Source organism: Myxocyprinus asiaticus, chromosome 3 (genome assembly GCF_019703515.2).
Source record: "Myxocyprinus asiaticus isolate MX2 ecotype Aquarium Trade chromosome 3, UBuf_Myxa_2, whole genome shotgun sequence".
Lineage (NCBI taxonomy): Eukaryota > Metazoa > Chordata > Actinopteri > Cypriniformes > Catostomidae > Myxocyprinus > Myxocyprinus asiaticus.
The window spans coordinates 34,523,938-34,543,907 of record NC_059346.1 but is presented as its reverse complement, the minus strand read 5'-3'; the positions used below and the strand labels follow the sequence as shown (position 1 = coordinate 34,543,907).

The window sequence follows — 19,970 nt, the reverse complement described above, 5'->3', positions numbered from 1 at the left end:
CAGAGAAAAATAACGTCTCGGTTACTATTGTAACCTCCGTTCCCTGATGGAGGGAATGAGACATTGTGTCAATGTAGTGACACTAGGGGTCACCCTTGGGAGCCCTAAACACATCTAATCTTTGAGAAAAGGCCAATGAGAATTGGCGATTGGAATTTGCATGCCACTCCCCCGCGTGCCCACGAGGATGCCAGACTCCTTGTAGAGTGTGCTCGTATTCCCAAAGGGGCGGGCACGGCCTGGTCTTGGTATGCCAGAGCGATGGCATACACGATCCAGTGGGCAAGCCTCTGTTTGGAGACAGTGTTCCCTTTCCGCTGTCCCCCGAAACAGACAAAGAGCTGCTCAGAGCGTCTAAAGCTCTGCGTGCGATCCAAGTAGATGTGCAAAGCATGCACCAGACACAGCAATGACAGGGCTGGGTCTGCCTCCTCCTGGTGCAGCGCTTGCAGGCTCACCACCTGATCCCTGAAGGGGGTTGTGGGAACCTTGGGCACATAGCCTGGCCAGGGTTTCAGGACCACGTGAGAGTCTACCGGACCGAACTCCAGGCAGGTATCGCTGACAGAGAACGCCTGCAGGTCCCCAACCCTCTTGATGGAAGTGAGCGCAATTGAGTCCTCAAAGAGAGGGCTTTCAGCTTGACTGACTCTAGTGGCTCAAATGGGTCTCTCCGAAGGCCCAGGAGGACCATGGAGAGATCCCATGAGGGAAAGAGGAGTGGCCTAGGAAGATTCAGCCTCTGGGCACCTCTCAGGAACCTGATGATCAGGTTGTGCTTCCCTAAGGACTTACCATCCACTGCGTTGAGGTGTGCCGTTATGGCGGCCACATACACCTTCAGGGTGGAGGGGGACAGCCGCCCCTCCAGCCTCTCCTGCAGGAAGGAAAGCACTGACCCGACTGTGCATCTCTAGGGGTCTTCACCTTGGGAAGAACACCAACTCATGAACAAATGCCACTTCAGGGCATAAAGCTGCCTCGTAGAGGGCGCCACAAGGGTGACCTGTTCCTCATCCTCCCTGACCTTGCACAGGGTCTGTGCAAGTAGGCTCACTGGGGGGAACGTGTATTTGCGCAGCCCCTGGGACCAGCTGTGTGCCAGCGCATCTGTCCCGAGAGGGGCTTCCGTCAGGGAATACCAGATCGGGCAGTGGGAGGATTCCCAGGAAGCGAACAGGTTTACTTGTGCTTTGCCGAATCGACTCCAAATCAGCTGGACCACCTGGGGGTGGAGTCTCCACTCTCCGCTGAGCGTCGCCTGCCGTGACAGCGCATCTGCTGTGGCGTTGAGGCTGCCTGGGATATGAGTGGCCCGCAGCAACCTCAGCCACTTCTGACTCCAGAGGAGGAGATGGCGGACGAGTTGCGACATGCTACGAGAGCGTAGGCCGCCTTGGAGATTTATATATGCTACTGTCGCTGTGTTGTCCGACCGGACCAACACATGCTTGCCCCGGATCAACGGCAATAGCCTCCGCAGGGCGAGCAGTACAGCCAGCAACTTGAGGCAGTTGATGTGCCAACACAGCCGTGGTCCTGTCCATGGTGACCACGACACATCTGGACACTTGCTGTAGGGGGACTCCTTCCTGCAGAAATGCAAGGTCTGTCCAAGTAAAAGTGTAGGGGTGTAACAGAGTGGCGTGATAGCCACGCGATGTGTGCCGCGGTGCCATGCCCATCTCGGGACTAGAGTCTGAAGCCAGTGCTGAATCGGTCTCATATGCATCAACCTGAGCGGTGTGACCACCGCCAAGGATGCCATATGCCCCAGGAGCCCCTGAAGGTGTTTCAGTGGAACCGCTGTCTTCCACCTGAATGACTTCAGGCAGTTCAACACCGACTGCACGCGCTCGCTTGTGAGGCGCCCTATCATCGAGATCGAGTCTAACTCCGTGCCGAGAAAAGAGATGCTCTGAACCAGGGACAGCTTGCTCTTTTCCCAGTTGACCTGAAGCGTCTCCAGCACCAGCCAGGCCGGTCTCATACCCATAGGTAGAAGGCCCAGCATGGGGGGGCGGCTGGAGAGGAAGGAAAGCCGCGACCGCAACGTTGCCATGGTCATGTTCTCGCAATGAGAACACGAAACATCCACAAATGCTGCCTCAGTGTGAGCACGGCCCAGATACGTGAGGCAGCACCCATGGCCGTTGGAGGTGGAGAGATAACGACCGCATCCAGGAATTACACAAAGACGGAATGGCATCTATAAAAAGACACGTCTTTAAAAAGACATTCACGTCAATGTGCTGTTCTAATAGAGGAAAATATACTCTTTGCACAGATATATACTCTCTAGTAGCGCTGTCGAAGCGCCCAGGGGCGTAGTCTGCACTAAGCATGCAGAAGGTGAGAAAGCCGCTGGAATGCACCGTATATCCAACAGTATACGCTTCTTTCGAGGTGAATGGACCGGCAGTAGAATTCAGCTCGCTGACACACAACCACTCGGCTCAGAAAAAAAAATCTGAATGAGTAGTTGTGAGCCAGCTCCTTTTATACCCATATGTCCGGGGGAGTGGCATGCAAATTCCATTGACCTTTTCTCAAAGATTAGAGGTGTTTGGGGCTCCCAAGGGTGACCCCTAGTGTCACTACATCGACACAATGTCGAGTGAGTGACAGTAGGGGAAACATAGATAAGTCACATCTTTGTATAAGTCGCACTGACAGAGGTTAAAAAATCGCGTTGTTCAGAACCCCCCCACAGGTAAGTCACATCTTTGTATAAGTCGCACTGACAGAGGTTAAATGCTTCAGGCACAAGGACCCGGAATCAGCCGCCCGAGTCCCAACTTCCCTTCAGCTGGTCAACATCAGACGCTCAGTTATGTAGATTACCTCAGCAAATACGCATCTCTATGCGTTGTAACTCTATGCTGTATACAAATAAACAGCTTTTAGTCAGAGTAAAACAGCATGCCTGTTGAATTCTATTCATTCATTAATGTTTATATGTGGATATTTCTGATATTAGAAAACTTTGCTCTGCACTAACACGAAGTGTTTTTACTACGTGATGAAACGTATATGAGGAGTTGCGTTTGACAGTGGTTTAGAGTTTGTTAGAACAATAATGATATGGGACAGAATATTGGTTCTGTATAAATAACTGTTTGCATAAAGTACTTTTTAAAGGAAAAAATACTCAGAATTGGCCACTTTAAACCACTACTATCATCTCTTTGACTGATGTTTTCATCTGTTTGTGTGTAAGCAAATGTGTTTTTAGTATGCATGCATTTGAACAGCCGACATTAATTATGTATAAATTATGTATATAAGTCGCTTCAGACTGTAAGTTGCAGCACCTTTCAGATGATGGAAGAAAACAACTTATATTTTGGAAAATAGGGTATTTGTCATTTTATGATTATCCAGAGCTCATCTTATACTTAATTTGATGTTTTTTGTTGTCACCATTATTCTGATTTGTATGTCAAATAGTGAGGTCTATGCTTGTTGGACTGAAAGAATGTACCTAATAAAATGCATTAAATGCAATAGGTAAATTTCAATAGGAAAGTTAGTGTAGTATCGTAATGGTATAATATGTTTATTAGTTATTAATTTCTTAATTGGGTCCCCACGGGCATGTTGGTGCTCCATGCCGCTGCCTATACGGCCTGTAAGATGGGCTCACATTGCCCACCGTGAAAGCTCTGCACATGTTCATAGCTATGCATGTACGTATGAACGTAAGCTGTTATATGAACAGGACAATTGGGGAATCACGCTTCTTAGTAAATGTGGTTGTCAATCCCAAACACTGCCTGGAAACTTAGCCGTATATTCTGTACATTTCCTGAACATCTGTACGATATGGCTGACTGATGCAAATATACAAAACTCCACATCACTGACCTGTATGGGAGGGTGGCACAAAATAAAATATTTCTCAAAAAGACAGACAGAACTCTGTGCATGTTTTGAGTAAAAACATAGTATGACCCAGGAAGATTCTCACACTGCCCACACCTCAAAAACATCATACAGTGAAGTCATCGCAAAATCATGTTCCTCATCAGAGGAAGGAAGAACGGATATTGCTAAATACAGGAAAATACTGCAAGAGATTCTGTTTCAGTCAGAAGCCTGGAAGAAAGTTCATTTTTCAGCAGGACAGTGATCCAAATAGAAGCCTATGGGGAAAAAAATGGTCAGATGTCAAATCTGATGTCAATTAAATTGAGAATCTGAAGCACTTTTGCACTACAATTTATAAAATGGATTTGTAGTGAGCATACAGTATAACAGAGTTTGACATTTCAATCAAGAATTTGTAATTCAGTAGAAGAGAGAATGTGAATTATTTTGCATGGCACCACATTTATATTATTTGATATATAGAGAAAAATACAGCTTCCTCCAGCATCAAAACATTCACCATTACAGCACAACAGTATGTTATTTCAGCACAAAAACCTGTATCTTATTCGCTTACCATCTGCAATCTAGTTTGTGTTTTTGCCTGGCGTGATTAAAGCTATTATCGCCCACAAAAAGCAGAATTTTATGTAGAAAAAAAAAAGATTTGTGTACAGATTCTGTTATTATGACAGTAATTCATCAAATGATGGAGAAGAGCATTATGACCGGGCATATCTCCAGACACTGTGTAGCAGAGCTCACTTTTGGTATTTTAAAGAGCCGAATCAGGTGCCTGGATTGCAGTGGTGGAGGGATGCTGTACAGTCCCAGTAAAGCATGCCAGATTGTGGTAGTCTGCTGCATCATTAACATCCTGGAACTCCGAACCATACCACGAAATTAGAAATTGTGCCATTCAGATTGTTTTCAGCACTAAATAATTCTTTGTGAATTACCTCCATTTGTTTTTCCAACATTATTATAAAATAATTAACAATATTAAACTATATTTCTATTTCAAATTAACATTTCATTACTCTAATACTAATACTTTGAATCTATTCATGTGTATATAGATACCTGTCATTGAAAGTTAAAATGTCTTGCAAGGAACTTCCTTGTCTTGTGCCATCTTATAACTCATCAAAGAGCTATAGAGACCATCCTCAGAAACTTTCATTCCCAACGTTATGATTGCAAAGTTTATCAGGTGTCATACTCAATCAGTTCATACGCTTCCTCCACTTCAGTCTAAAGCCTCATCTCCACCGCAGGTGATTCGGAGGACCATATCTTCCTGTTAATGTTGTCTTTTTGCACGTTGTGTACAGAGATTTGCATAGTTTGTCCTCTGTTGATTTATGAGGATGATGGGAGAGGCGACGGTGGCCTCGTACAGGCCTGTTTATATGATAATATCAGCCTGCGCTTTCTAATAGAGCTGAAGAAGGAGAATGGCGCAGCATAATTTCCCCATAACGGCTGACATGAGACTATCCCGCACCGCACTGCATGATGCTCCTCTCATTGAGCTTGATTTGGCATAGAAAACATCCCGGCGTGAATGCTAAATACCTTGGCATGGAAAAAAGACAGTGATGATATCTGATACAGTGATTCAGCACTGACAAATAATGATTTGAATACATATTTTATCATACAGATCCTTAAGCAGTCATGCACGGAGATCCTCACGGTGGAGCCATCCAGCGTCTGCGTGAACCGTAAGCATTATAAGAGGTTTTACAGCTATTAGTGTTGATGAAATTGTCTCTTTGTGTGAGCGTGAGTGTGTGTTGTGTGTGCGCTTTCATAGATTTGGGTCAATGCCCAGAAGTGCTTCTCATTATGTCCTCATCTGGTTTACATACCACAGAGTCTTTTGACATCGTTTTGAGGGGGAGCGGGTTTACTCTGGGGAGACAAGAAGGAGTTCTCTGCAGTTTCAGTGTTGATGGGGTTACTTACAGTAAGTAAAGTTTGAGTGCAAATGTTGACTTCAACTCCACCCTAAGCTTACAGTGGTGCCAAGAAGTATTTGAACACTTTTGGACATTCAAGTCAAACTTAAAAGGATACTTTACCCAAAAATGACAATTCTGTTATCATTTACTCATCCTCATGTTGGTCCAACCCTGTATGACTTTTTTGTATGGAAAAATAAGATGCTATGAAAGTGAATGGTGGGTGAGACTAGTTTACTATCTAACATCATCTTTTATGTTCCACTTGAAAATTGTGCTTGTGTTTTCCTACTTTAAATTAACGCCATAATATGTTTATATAATGCAACTACATTCATTTATTTTTAAGTGTGGCTTAAAGGGTTAGTTACCACAAATATAAATTCTGCTGTCATTTTCTAGTTGTCAAATTTGGAACAGCATGAGAGTGAGTAAATGATGACAGAATTTTTATGTTTTGGTGTATTATCCCTTTAAGTGTCCAAATATATTCGGAGGCTTCTTTATATGATACTGCTTAGACAAAACTGCAAGACATATGAGAGATTGTCTGTTTGTGAGAGTCAGTCGCAGCATACAGGAAGTGACAAGCTGGTCACACATAGAATGCAGTACACCTTGTGGCTAAACGGTTGAGCTTCTAAAAATGTCTTAAAGACAGAATGAGATATTCATCTAGACAAAGCAACTTGCCATGCTACATAGAGCCACTGTAGTCAATTTCTTAAAGGGATAGTTCAGCCAAAAACGAAAATTCTGTCATAATTTACTCACCCTCATGCTGTTCCAAAACTGTGTGCCTTACTTTCTTCTGTGTAACGCAAATGGAGATGATAAGAAGAATGACAGTCACTATTCAATATCATTGTATAGGGAAAAGATGCAGTGAAATTGAATGGTGACAGGACTGTCTTTAACGCTTCAATTCAAGAGATTTCACCAAACCCTGAATGGTGCTTCCTTTTCGAGTGCAGTATCATAACCTCAAGAGACAGATCCACATATGGGTACACATGTTCTCTTACTGGTTCTGTAACCAGACAGGAAACACATAGAACGTTGAATTCTGGGTGCCTTCAGCAGTGATGAGATAAACGAATCAGTTTTAAATTGAGTGAAAAAATGCCCCTCCTCCTCAACATAACTGCACACATCAGCAGTGTTAGTGAGCCTCTACACCATAACAAATGGCCTTGTGTTAAACATCTGGGGGGGGAGTTTATTATCCAACTAGTTTGGCAGCATAGCGTAACACAGTCAACTTTCGATTCATTTTGCAGATGAAAAGCCAAGCAAGGTGAAGGATGACTATGTCCTGTGTTCCGCTCCTGTACTGTATTCAGTGGGACAGTAAGTATTCCAAAATTGTGTGTGTATGTGTGTGTGTGTGTGTGTGTGTGTATGTATGTTTCAAGCAGCAAGTGTCATTTACAAATAGCGGAGGTCTGTTTTGTGTCTGCCACACTGGAAACTGCCAAAGTCATTGAGATCTCCAAATGTGCAGAAAAATGGAAGTACTTTGAAATCAACTATATAACAGTAAGTTCCAGTCCTCTAATCTGATTGGACAAGCAGTGTTCCAAGAGTGCTTAAATTCAGTATAACTTCACTGGAACACTGTTTGTATCACTGTGTTCACTATGTTCCAAACAGGCTGAGCATTGCTCGGTTGATCATGCTTTGGCTTTGTTTGGAACCATTTTCATTGGTGTAGAAAAATATTGTTTTAGAAAGCACTCATTATCGTGCCTTTGCTTATTTAAATGTATCTTACATTATTTCAAACTCTAAACAGACTGCTACAGCCTACAGATCACGCATAATTTCAGCTACAGCATTGTGACCCATTAAATTACAGTATTGTGCCATATAGCAGCCTACAATGTCATGTCACAGCATTATGTTATTGAACTGAGTGAGAGACACATAACCCTGTGTAGATCTGGGATTAACTGTGAACAGTTTTTGTGAAATTATGGTCAGATTTACCCAGGATATTTGAACCCCTATATGTGGTCGCCATTCAAAAGGCGTGCTTAATTAACTCTTGGCTGGCAACTGTGACCCATTAAGTAGTTTGCTGCTATGAACAGCTAGTAAACACATCTGGTGGAGGGCTTTAAAAGGATGTGTGACAGATGCACCGATTCCCTTTTCCATGCTCCCATTTAAATAATTCACCGTGCTCTGACACTAGGCACCACAAAACACCTGCAACATGTCTGAGTGCAAGGAATTTCTGTCTCTCTCTGTTCTATCATGCTCTGTCCCTTTTTATTTCATCAGTCCAGTCTGCATACAGAAAATCTCCATCTCTGATTAGAAGCATATATGGGGTATGCCAGTTTTACCTTGAGAAAAAGAGATACATTGTGTCAAATGTGCAAACATGATGTTTCCAGAACAATTCTTTCTCTGGGCCACAAATCATAAGAGTGCTGAGCTGGAAAAGACTCAAGTACCCCTTCATCAACACCACACTAGAAATGTGTTCCTTATACCTCATATTATACATACAGTATATATTTATATCATACTGTGTATCATTTAGCATTCAAATTAATGTTATTAAAATGGTCATTGTCACAAGGACTTTGCAGCAAAAATATCTTTGTTTAGGAAGACAGAGTCTATACAATGTGGGTAATGTTATTATATTATTAAATTATTGCAGACGTGTATCGAGTTTAGTGTTTGTATTTCCTATGGGTTTTTATACAGATAGAGAAAAATAGAATCTGTTTGTTATTTACAATATATTACACATAATATTGTGTTTTCTTTCCTGAATTTAAAGGAACTGAAAAATGAAATGAATCACAATTAGTTAATCTATTTAATCTATTGACAGCCCAGTTATTTCTATTTTAAGTCGTACTTTCTGTTAAATAGTAGTGGCTGACAGATATGGATCAGTGCTAATGTCCACACAGTTTTTGTTTAGCTATAAATTTTGTCTTTACAAAAAAAAAAAAAAAGTGTACTTTAAATTAAGTCAGTATTTCATCTTTTATTTCATCATTTCAAAAATAACATATTTTACGATAATGACTATAATGTTCAAAATGAATGAAAAAATTTGTATCAAACTTAAACCAAACACTTTTGTGGCGTAGCACCAGATATCAAGGTCTTATCTGCAGCGGCAGCTGTTGGTTCATCAGACCAGGATTTAGGGCATCTGTCAACCTGCCCATTAGTGCTGGCCGGCTCCGTTCCTTTGAGTTTTTGGCTGGTGGGGGTTAGGAACTTTTGTCTGGCAGCAGCATGTCCTCACCTGCGTTTTCACAACAACAGTGGAGTGAGAAAATAACTGAGGGACAGACCTGACACCTGCCTGCAATGCAAGAAGTGGAACATGCCTCATCAATAATCAATCGGATCTCTCAGGCCGCCATTTTAGTTCCATCTGCGTTGGAGATGGGAGATGTGCCCAGATAACATGGCAGCACTGCCTCCATGAGAACTCCTCCACTCATTTTGCTACATGATACAGATGGACACTCTTTTAAAAATTAAAGACCCATCAGTAGGGATGGTAATCAGTAGGGGCCTGGCAATATGATATTTTATTGATATTTGGAGCACAGTACTATTGACATTTTTTATGTTAAGTGTATTGTGATTCAATTCTGTGATACTGTATATTGCGATCCTTCACATGAAAACCCATGCAGTCTAACTGTATGCAAGATCTGTACAGACATTCTGTAAACAAATTACAGACTTTCTTGAGTTTTCGCCAAGGTTCTGAGTTAGAATTTTGGCAGAATATAAATAATTAAGTGTTTGTTGACCTAATACCAATGTACATTTTGTCTTCTTACAGACTCAGTCTGAAAAATGTAACTAAAATATTGATTCTTGGCACAAGAACATCGATACGGTAAAACATTGCAAAACTTCAAAACTTTAATTTCTACCTCACCTATTTATACCACTCTGTAAGAAATAGGTTACTTCATTGTGGATGTAATCCAGCTTTTCATCACGTACAGCACCTAGTACGCTCCTACGCCCCTGTTTAGTGTTAAAAACACTATGTGAAGTCATTACTTGGCAGTAAACCTTTCAGACCGATAATAGATTTAACTGTCTTCTGGAATGTTCCTGTAGGGCCATCACATGTGCGCAAAGTTCAGTCAGGCTGTTGTGTTGCCGTCTGTCAGGGCTGATGCATATGTTAGGCCTTTAATAATGCAGGGTGTTCATTTTTATTTGCAAGTGAATTTAGAAAACCTTCGTTGACATCCGTGTCATCGCATTCAGCTACGTCACTTTCATTTTCCATCATCATGTGCTTTGTGACATGAAATCAAACTCATAGACCACTCTCAGTCTCTTGTGGTGCTAAGAGTGGGCTTCTGTGACAGCAAGTGCACTTTTGTGTCATTCTGATGAACTTCTGTCACATTTTTTTCTACTGTGCATATCTTGACAAAAGAAAACCATTTGATGTTTGAAGCAGCAACAGTTTTCTCTGTTTAGCGTGCACTCAAAAAATGAAGTCATTACCCTTACACAGTGGCGGGCCGTGCATTAAAAGTCTAGGCCTTCAGTGTGATTCATGCCATTAAGAAAACACAGTTTCACAATGAATAAACACCGTATGCCTTTGGGCATCATACATTATGTCGCAGCTAACTTATAATACCAATTGACATTTTAAAAACACGTCCACGCACGAAAACAAAAACTTGAAATTACACTTAATGCTCAAGCAAACTGCAGCATGACTGTTTATGAAATGAACGTCTCCCGAACAGACATTCAAAAATCATAATTTTTCTTCATATGAATCTACCAAGGAGGTCTATAATACCTGGAAAAGTCTATCTAATAATATTTGCGATTTAAATGTTGCTTGCAATACATTTCGTTTCATCAGTGTAGACGGTTATGCTGCGTTCCATTCAAGTTGGATGAGGGATATTCCTACTTAATATCTCCGACCATAAATGCATTCCATTCCCCGATATTCAGAACTGCAACACTCCAGTTAGCTTAGCAGGGGTTTGACTCTCATTAGAGATGTCTCCTAGCAACCCAACTGATAAACAATGCTGCAGCGCTAGCATTTGTGCTACAAGTGTACGATTATCAAAAGAGATTATAATGTTTTATACACCTGTTTCTGCAGGCATTTGTTAAACAAGCTTTGATATCATGTAATGTGGAAACAAACTCATTTATCGATATTACTTAATAAAGTGAATGTTTATCACTTACTTTGTATATCTCCCTGAGTGTTGACATGTTTGTGTGACATCATGCCCCTGCATCTCGGCGAAATCGGAGTTGAGAATTTCTGCACGAGCCTACAAGTTGTAATTCTGACTTCAAGATGCATTCCATTGCACTTTTCCTAGTAGGAAGTTGTAAAATCCGACTTTCTGAGTTGAATGGAACGCAGCACTACACTTAGAAAACTGATGTTGCTATAACAATGCAAAAAGCACTTACCAATTTGCTTGAAGTCAAAATCAGTCCTCCTTTCCTGATTAATAAATTAAGCAATCACACGGTCATGCAGAACATTTTGTGTTTTTAAATCCATAAGGATCCCCTTCTCAATGGCGATAGTGGCAGTGATGACAGCCAACCCATGCTCACTGGAATTAGAGACAGGTGTTAGACATAATTTAGCTCAGGTGTCAGCGCCCTTACCGCTTTCTCTCCTGACGGACGCTCAACCACACCTCCGCTGCCACAGCGTAATTGCGTCACTCAAGGCCAGCTAGAAGGCCTCAACCAGGACATATCCTAAAGATCACACCCACCAAGAACAAATAAATCAATCTGACTGGCTGATGAATCTGACAATCTGACTTTAGTTGCTCATTCATTTGCAATGTTGAGGGATTCTGTGGAAACCCTGACGGGGTGGAACTCAGACTCACACGCTGCTTCGAGCATGCGATTTGTGAAACACAAGCTGTCACGCTTCATTTGTAAGCATCAAGGAATAAATTCTGACTGGATAAACTTTTCGTTTTTCTCTATTTGTTTGTAGATTAATTTAAGAGTGGAAAGTGATTAAAAATACATAGGCAAAAAGGTGATTAATGTAAAATATTTATTTATTTGGCATGTTAGGCCAGCAGAGAAGGCTTTGCTGGCCCTGAGAATTTGCCACTGCCCTTACTTAATTGAATTTGAGAACGTTTTTACAAGAAATTTAATGTATTTCATCCAGATTAAATCAGTTTCATTGAGCCAACATAATTTAGTTGGATTAAGTCAAATCAATATACTATAGTAGTTTTAACTCAACTTCATTAGATTAGTCAAACTCAATTTACTAAGGTTTTATGCAGTTAAATTTCTTATGGTGGCATTTATTTAATTTAATATTCATTAGTACATGCCAGGTGAGCAAGTGTAAGGACCTCAGCCTAACCACAAGCACCATTCATTCACCACAATGGTAACCCCCAAAACTCCAGCTTAAAAGACACTAATTTTTAATACCAATATAACAGAATATTAAACATTAACAAATCTCCTCATATTCTCATCTTGCTAAAAACACATACAGTAAAATAACACTTAATTAGAATGGAAATCCCCTGCCCAGTTTTATCAGTGCTACATTAACACCACAAAAAGCACAAAACACACCAACTCATATGGATTAAGTAAACTTCAATACAAAAATAGAACACAATAAAATCATGTTGTGAAAAAAAAATATAGAAATGTGTTGCTTTAGTTTAGTAAGCTGAACAAGCAACAAAAATCTTTTTTTTTAAATTTTTTTTTTTATTGTGGGATTCATATGTTTTCAGTATAAATGTCATCACTGAGTGTCTTTTGTGAGGTTACCACCTTTGATATGGGAGATTTGGCATGCCTTCTTGTTTTTAGAGTACATTTGATAACTAAACAAGCCAGTCTTCATTGATTGTGATTGATTGTGTGTTGCAATAAGGACATAAAAGAATTCTGCCAAATTTGAAAGTCATTAGGCCATGTAAAAATGCTGATAGAATGTGATAAGTTATCACAAAGCATTAAACAGATAGTCCTGAAAACATTTTAAAAATCTGCTCTGTCCAACATAAACTGATCAATGAGCTGATATGAATCATTTCGGAGTGTCCAGTCTTATCCAATGAAGTGAAAGGTCAGATGAAATCGCTTGTCAAGGGCAGTTTCCTTTCAAGACAAGTGTGAATATACTTCCTATTGAAATAGGATGTTTGAGAAGGACATATTGCAGGGCTCGTCCCTTTTTATTAAAATAGTAAATAGGCTTCAATAAAGTCATAGCCGTGCACCATTATTTGCTACTTGCTTGTCGGTTGTCGGTGGTACAAAGGGAGAGACATTCTCATTATTGAGAGCATTTGTTTGGAAAAAACATCTGTGTTGTACAACATGTGTCATCCATATGTTTGCTCCGTTATTCCTGGAAATGTTTATATCTGCTAAAAGTGCATTTTGTCAGCATTTAGGATTATATACTGTAGCATATAGATGGCCTCAGGCTCAGAGCTAACACACATGGACTAATAGGGACAGAACCTGATTGGTGGAATGTTTCTCTCAGAGCTTTCCCCTACACCAAACATAAATATATCCAGCTTGATTAACAACCTGCCTCCCATTGGCATGTATTGAGTATGTCAGCTAAATTAGCCTCTCCTCTCATTCATTCTGCACACGGACCTAGTTAACATGCAAAAAGCCCTTTAAAAGCTTCCTATTGCCTCTGAACAACCACAGTTCAAGCAAAGAGTATCCAAAGTCCAAAAAAAAAAAAAAAAAAAGCTACATTACAATACATTGTTAGTGATTCTGTACTGCAGTTTAGAATATTTTGGGAAACACCCCTTGGAGGGATAGTTTTTCAGTTGGTTTGTTTTTGAGGGAACCCATCAGTCTCATTCTGCTTCCTTGGGAATGCCCAAAGCCAAAACCTTAGTGAAACCTTTACTATTTGTTGTAGCTAACTCTTTGTATCCTGTATCTCCACTATATCTTCTCCGGCTCTGCAGACAGAGGGCTGTCTTTTTTACATATTCTCTCATTTTGGGAAGGATCTCAGGCGTTCAGTCAGTCGATTTCCTGCTTGAGGATTCTCATTAGCCCCATGGTAATTGTCTCCTGCATAACAGACATATGGAAATTACAGTGCCGTTCATCATTAGTGCCATAATTGCAAGCCACCTTCAACTTCCTCCTCTGTAAATAAGAGCGAATTTTTTTCTCAAAATTCTGTTCCTAGGATTAAACTCGTATTATTGCTAATGCCACCAGTAAGCATCACTATTACTTATAAGGCAGGGTTAGTATTGTGTTGAATTTTTATTTTTTTATTATTCTTGTTTTGTATTTTAGTTTTCAATTCAGTTTAGTTTCCATTAGTTTTAATTTTGTGCATAAGTTATAATTTCATTTCTGCTTAATGTAATTTAAGTTTTTTTCAGTATGACTGTCCTCTACTTTTCGCACAGAAATGTTTAAGCATAAAAAATTCCAATGACTTTCAGAAATTGCATCATTCTCTAAATAATTCTAAATTAGACTCTGTTATTTCCTTCCAATTAGCTTCCCTATTGTTGCGACTTTTAACAGTAAATTTGAACTTGCATTGCTCTGCCATGTTCACATACATAACTCTGCAAACAAAGTATAATGTACAGTTGTGCTCGAGAAATAACTTGTTTATTTGAGTTAAGGAAAAAAATATTTTCACACTTCATTCAAGGCCAGTGTGTTATTACTCTAAAAATACCATTCCAATGGGCTTTTATGTTTTTTTCCTACAGAAAAATGGAGGTTCTGATCAGTTTGAATAGTGGCACATCGTATATTACCAGTGCTTTCACCATCACTGCCTCCTCATGTGTAAGTCATCTAAAATCAGATTTCTGGAGGGAAAACAAACCGTAGATGTATCTTGGGCCTTTTTCCATAACATTTTTGCTATTGTCCTCTTTTTAAGCTAAGTACTATAAATGTTCCCTCTCTCATTAGTCGGACGGCACAGTGGTGGCCATCGTGATCTTGGTGCTATTGATCCTGTTGGCTTTGGCTCTGATGTGGTGGTTCTGGCCTCTCTGCTGCACAATCGTAAGTGCCACAATATGTACTGAAAGGGACTCTTCTTCTGTCCGCACTGTATATCTTCCTGTGAAAGATTTTCTTTCTCTTTTCTTACACACAATCAATATTGAGATTAAACTGGGATTGACATTAATCATGATTGATGATGAAAATTCCCTCTTCGTATTTTTCACTTTAAATTCTCTTGTGGTTTAGATTATCCATTTAGTAAGATAGGAAATCAGCAGTAGTAGCTCTATTGCTGAAAACATCCAGGTCTATGCTATTTTTGGTAAAGACAATCTATTAATAGACTGACTTTGATTAATTTACTTTTATAATGGCTTTAGTTACATTTAGCTTGTAAATATAATTGTTGTTATAGTTGCCCAGTTTGAAATAAAAATGTGTTAACTTTGAAATTTAAGGGAAGTACTATACACAAGAACAGGCATAACCACATCCTGAATATTCATCTGACACATGCAAGACAGCTGCTAGAAATATAGAACTGCTGCATATGTGCAAAGAGCAGAAAAATGAAGCTCTCTTCCTGTTATTTATGACTTTCATCTCTATTTTTAATTGTCTAGAATTTACATCAGGACAAAAACCAGGGCAAAAACATAATTGGGGCTTGTGGGTCAAGCCAAAATATTTAATCAAATGTCAAAAAAAGCTAGAATCTACAGATAAAGGCTGGTTCACACTGCACAAACAAACTTAACCATTTAAAACATTCTAAGTTTTTTTGTTTTTTTTGTTGAGAATGTTGAGAAACACAACTGACCTTTTCACACTGCCCCAACCAGTGTTGGATGTAATTGGATTACAAAGTAATTAGTTACTGTAATCTAATTACTGTTAGGCACAAAAAGTAGTGTAATGCATTACATTTTAAATTTTTGCAATCAGATTACAGTTACTGACTGTCAATGAAAGTAATTTATTTTAAGTCCTGCTAAAAAGACTAGGAATGCTGGTCACCAGCTTATGATGTGTTTTGGGTGCTGGTCCCCCAGCATGGGATGCTGGTGTGCTGGTGTCCCCACTAGGCTTTTAAACTAGCTTAACCAGCTTCATCAGAAAGACCATGCTGGTCAACAAGCTTCACCAGCAAGGTTTAGCTGGTGAAAAGCATGGCTATGCTGGTCAACCAGCTAGACCAACACCAAACCAGCACTAACCAGCATAAACCAGCCTAGACCAGCATAGGAATTGCATGCTGGTTAAGCTGGTCTTTTCAGCAGTGAGTACATTACTTAGGTAGTAAATATTTCTAAAAAAATATATATATATGTACTGTATAATACAATTAAAATATGAATTCGTATGTTCATATGTTCGTATGTTTGTGTTTTTGTGACAGCTAAAGTTTGTGCGACAATGAACAAGGAAAAAATAGACATTATGTTTGTGTTTTAGAAAGTAACTTAAAAGTAAATTAATTAGTAATGTGATTACTTTTTCAAATAAGTAATCAGTAAAGCTATCTGATTATAATATCAGAGAAGTAATTAGTCATTTGTATTGGATTACTTTTTAAGTAACTTACCCAACACTGGCCCCAACAAACACCAGTAGGGTGATCACACAGAGCCAACAAACCTCAACGACGGTTGGAATTTGATGTTTGTTACTGTTTTTGGAGCAGTGTGAATTAGCATTAAAAGTTCTGTGATTTGTTCTCTACATAAAAAAAAACATCAGCTTTCATAGCTTTACATTTTATTTGTCTTGAGAAACGTCATGGTTACTTTCGTAACCTCCGTTCCCTGATGGAGGGAACGAGACGTTGTGCTGATGTAGTGACACTAGGGGACACTCTTTGGAGCCCCAGACACCTCTGCTTTTTTGAAAAAAGTCCAATGAGAATTGGCGAGTGGTATTTGCATGCCACTCCCCCGGACACACGGGTATAAAAGGAGCTGGTATGCAACCACTCATTCAGGTTTTGTGCTGAGGAGCCGAGACCAGGTCCCGGCCATTTCAGCGGGTAGTTCAGCATTGTGGCAAGAGGGACACAACGTCTCGTTCCTTCCATCAGGGAACGGAGGTTACGAAAGTAACCATGACGTTCCCTATCTGTCACTCACTTGACATTGTGTCGATGTAGTGACACTAGGGGTCCCTATACAAAACACCACAACTATCTGAACTGTGTTATGTGAACTGGCGGTGCGAGATGGGCAGACCGCTGTGTGCCTCGTAGCCAGCAGACCAGGCTGTCACGTAACCTCCCCCAACGCTGTTATGAGCGTTGAACGGTCCTTCAGGAATAAGTCGACTGCCCAACAATAGGGACAGTCTAGCCCAGCTGAGGCCTCTTTTCCTCTTTTTTCCTCCCCAAAAAGAGTGGAATTTGTTAACCGACTGGGAGCCATAAGTGTCTACATCGGGGGGTGTCCCTCCCAAGGGGAAGACACCGCGGAGACCACACCCCATCCAAAAAAAGGGGGGGGGGGGGTATTTTGAGTGGAATACGTCACATGGTCTTACTGAGTCTTGTCGGAAGTATGTCATGTGGAGAGGTCCCATGGTAGGTCCTACCCGAAGGGGGAGGAGTTTCTACAAAGCATGGTGACCGGGGGCAGAAGGGCCTCTGCCCAAGGAAGATGCAGTTTACCGACAGAGAAACGATTTTGCGGAAGATACCACATGGGGTCGCCTTCGGGGAACCAGTACATGTGGATCACTTACCCCAATACAGGGCCTCATTAGCGCACGTACTGGGCCGGCAGCTAGTTTCTCCGCAAACTCAACTGCCAGAGGGCTAAGGAGGAAAGTCACCCAGGGATCACAGTCTGTGAACATGACTGGGAGTCAAGAGCGCACGTCTTCACCTCAAGGGAGGGGAAAGGCGCTATGTGCAAGTGGTACACCCGGCCAGCTGTCCCAGAACTTACCTGCTCGTGCCTGCCAATACACGGGACGAGACCGGCTCAACCCGGAGATTGTAGAACCTCGCCAAGGTGATATCTGCCAAAGAGGTGCCACTGGACAGGGCCCAGGAGGCCGCCACACTCCTGGTAGAGTGGGCTCATAACCCTGCAGGTGGTGGCATGTCCTGAGCCTGATATGCCATCGCGATGGCGTCAATGATCCAGTGGGCGATCCTTTGTTTGGAGACAGCGCTTCCTTTCCGCTGTCCACCAAAGCAGACAGAGAGCTGCTCGGAGCTTCTAAAGCTCTGCATGCGATCCAACTAGATGCGTAAAGATCGCACCAGACACAGCAGCACCAAGGCTGGGTCTGCCTCCTCCTGGGGCAGTGCTTGCAGGTTCACCACCTGATCCCTAAAAGGGGTCGTGGGAACCTTGGGCACATAGCCCGGTCAGGGTCTCAGGATCACGTGAGAGTAACCCGGACCAAACTCCAGGCATGATTCGCTGACAGAGAACGCCTGAAGGTCCCCTACCCTTTTGATGGAAGTGAGTGCTGTCAGGAGTGCAGTCTTCAAAGAGAGTGCCTTAAGCTCAGCTGACTCCAAGGGCTTAAAGGGAGCTCCCCGTAGACCCTGAAGGACTACAGAGAGATCCCACGAGGGGACGAGGCGCGGCCTGGAGGGATTCAACCTCCTAGTGCCTCTCAGGAACCTGATGATCAAGTCATGCTTCCCCAAGTACTTACCATCTACTACATCGTGATGAGCCAAAATAGTGGCTACATACACCTTCAAGGTGTAGGGGGACAGCCGCCCCTCCAGCCTCTCCTGCAGGAGGGAAAGTACCGATCCGACTGTGCATTTCTGGGGGTCTTGAAGAACACCACTTAGTGAACAGACGCCATTTCAAGGCATACAGGCGCCTCGTAGAGAGAGCCCTAGCCTGAGTGATCGTGTCTACCACCGCGGGTGGTAGGCCACTTAGGTCTTCCGTGTCCCGTCCAAGGGCCAGACGTGGAGATTCCAGAGGTCTGGTCGCGGGTGCCAGATGGTGCCCCGTCACTGAGAAAGAAGGTCCTCCCTCAGGGGACTTTGCCGGGGGGGTGGGGCTGTCGTGATGAGCGTGAGGTCCTTGAACCACGTCTGGGTGGGCCAGTAGGGTGCTACTAGGATGATCTGCTCCTCATCCTCCCTGACCTTGCACAGGGTCTGTGCAAGTAGGCTCACTGGGGGAAAGGTGTATTTGCGTAGTCCAGAGGGCCAGCTATGTGTACCAGCGCATCTATACCGAAGGGTGCCTCGTTCAAGGCGTACCAAAGCGGGCAGTGGAAGGATTCCCGGGAAGCAGACAAGTCTACCTGTGCTCGACCGAATAGACTCCAAATCAGCTGGACCACCTGGGGGTGGAGTCTCCACTCTCCCCTGAGGGTAACCTGTTGTGACAGCACATCCGCTGCGGTGTTGAGGTCGCCCGGGATGTGAGTGGCTCATAGCGACTTGAGGCACTGCTGACTCCAGAGGAGGAGACAGTGGGCAAGTTGTGACATGCAACAGGAGCGTAGACCACCTTGATGGTTGATGTACACTACCATCGCTGTGTTGTCCGTCCGGACCAACACGTGCTTGCCCTGGATCAACAGCCAGAACCTCCGCAGGGCTCTAGGCAGTTGATGTGCCAATGCAGCCGCAGGCCAGTCCAGGAGCAGGCGGCTGTGTGCCTGTTGCATACGGCGTCCCAGCCCATCTTGGAGGTGTCTGTTGTAACCACAAAGCGCCTGGAGACCTGTTCTAGGGAAACTCCTGCCCGTAGAAATGCAAGGTTGGTCCAAGGACTGAAAAGGCGGTGACAGATCGGCGTGATGGCCACACGATGTGTCACGTGGCGCCATGCCCATCTCGGGACTCGAGTCTGAAGCCAGTGCTGAAGCGGTCTCATAATCATCAACCTGAAAGGTGTGGCCGCCGCTGAGGATGCCATATGCCCCAGGAACCTCTGAAAAAGTGAACGCCTTCAGACAGTTCAGCACCGACTGTGTGCGCTCGTTCGTGAGGCACGCCGTCATCCAACTCCAAACCGAGAAAAGAGATGCTCTGAACCGGGGAGAGCTTGCTCTTTTCCCAGTTGACCCGAAGCCCCAGTTGGCCGAGGTGCCGGAGCACGAGGTCCCTGTGTGCGCACAGCAACTCTCGAGAGTGAG

General features: G+C 42.5%; 1 protein-coding gene across 1 annotated transcript in view; it reads left to right on the top strand.

Moving 5' to 3' along the window:
* LOC127429560 (anthrax toxin receptor 2-like) overlaps positions 1-19,970 on the top strand; it is a 100,781-nt gene that overhangs the window by 20,995 nt on the left and 59,816 nt on the right. Inside the window, exons 8-12 of the mRNA XM_051678681.1 lie at positions 5,537-5,597; positions 5,750-5,842; positions 7,118-7,187; positions 14,612-14,690; positions 14,820-14,915. Coding sequence (XP_051534641.1) covers positions 5,537-5,597; positions 5,750-5,842; positions 7,118-7,187; positions 14,612-14,690; positions 14,820-14,915 — 399 coding nt within the window. The remainder of the gene's footprint in view (positions 1-5,536; positions 5,598-5,749; positions 5,843-7,117; positions 7,188-14,611; positions 14,691-14,819; positions 14,916-19,970) is intronic.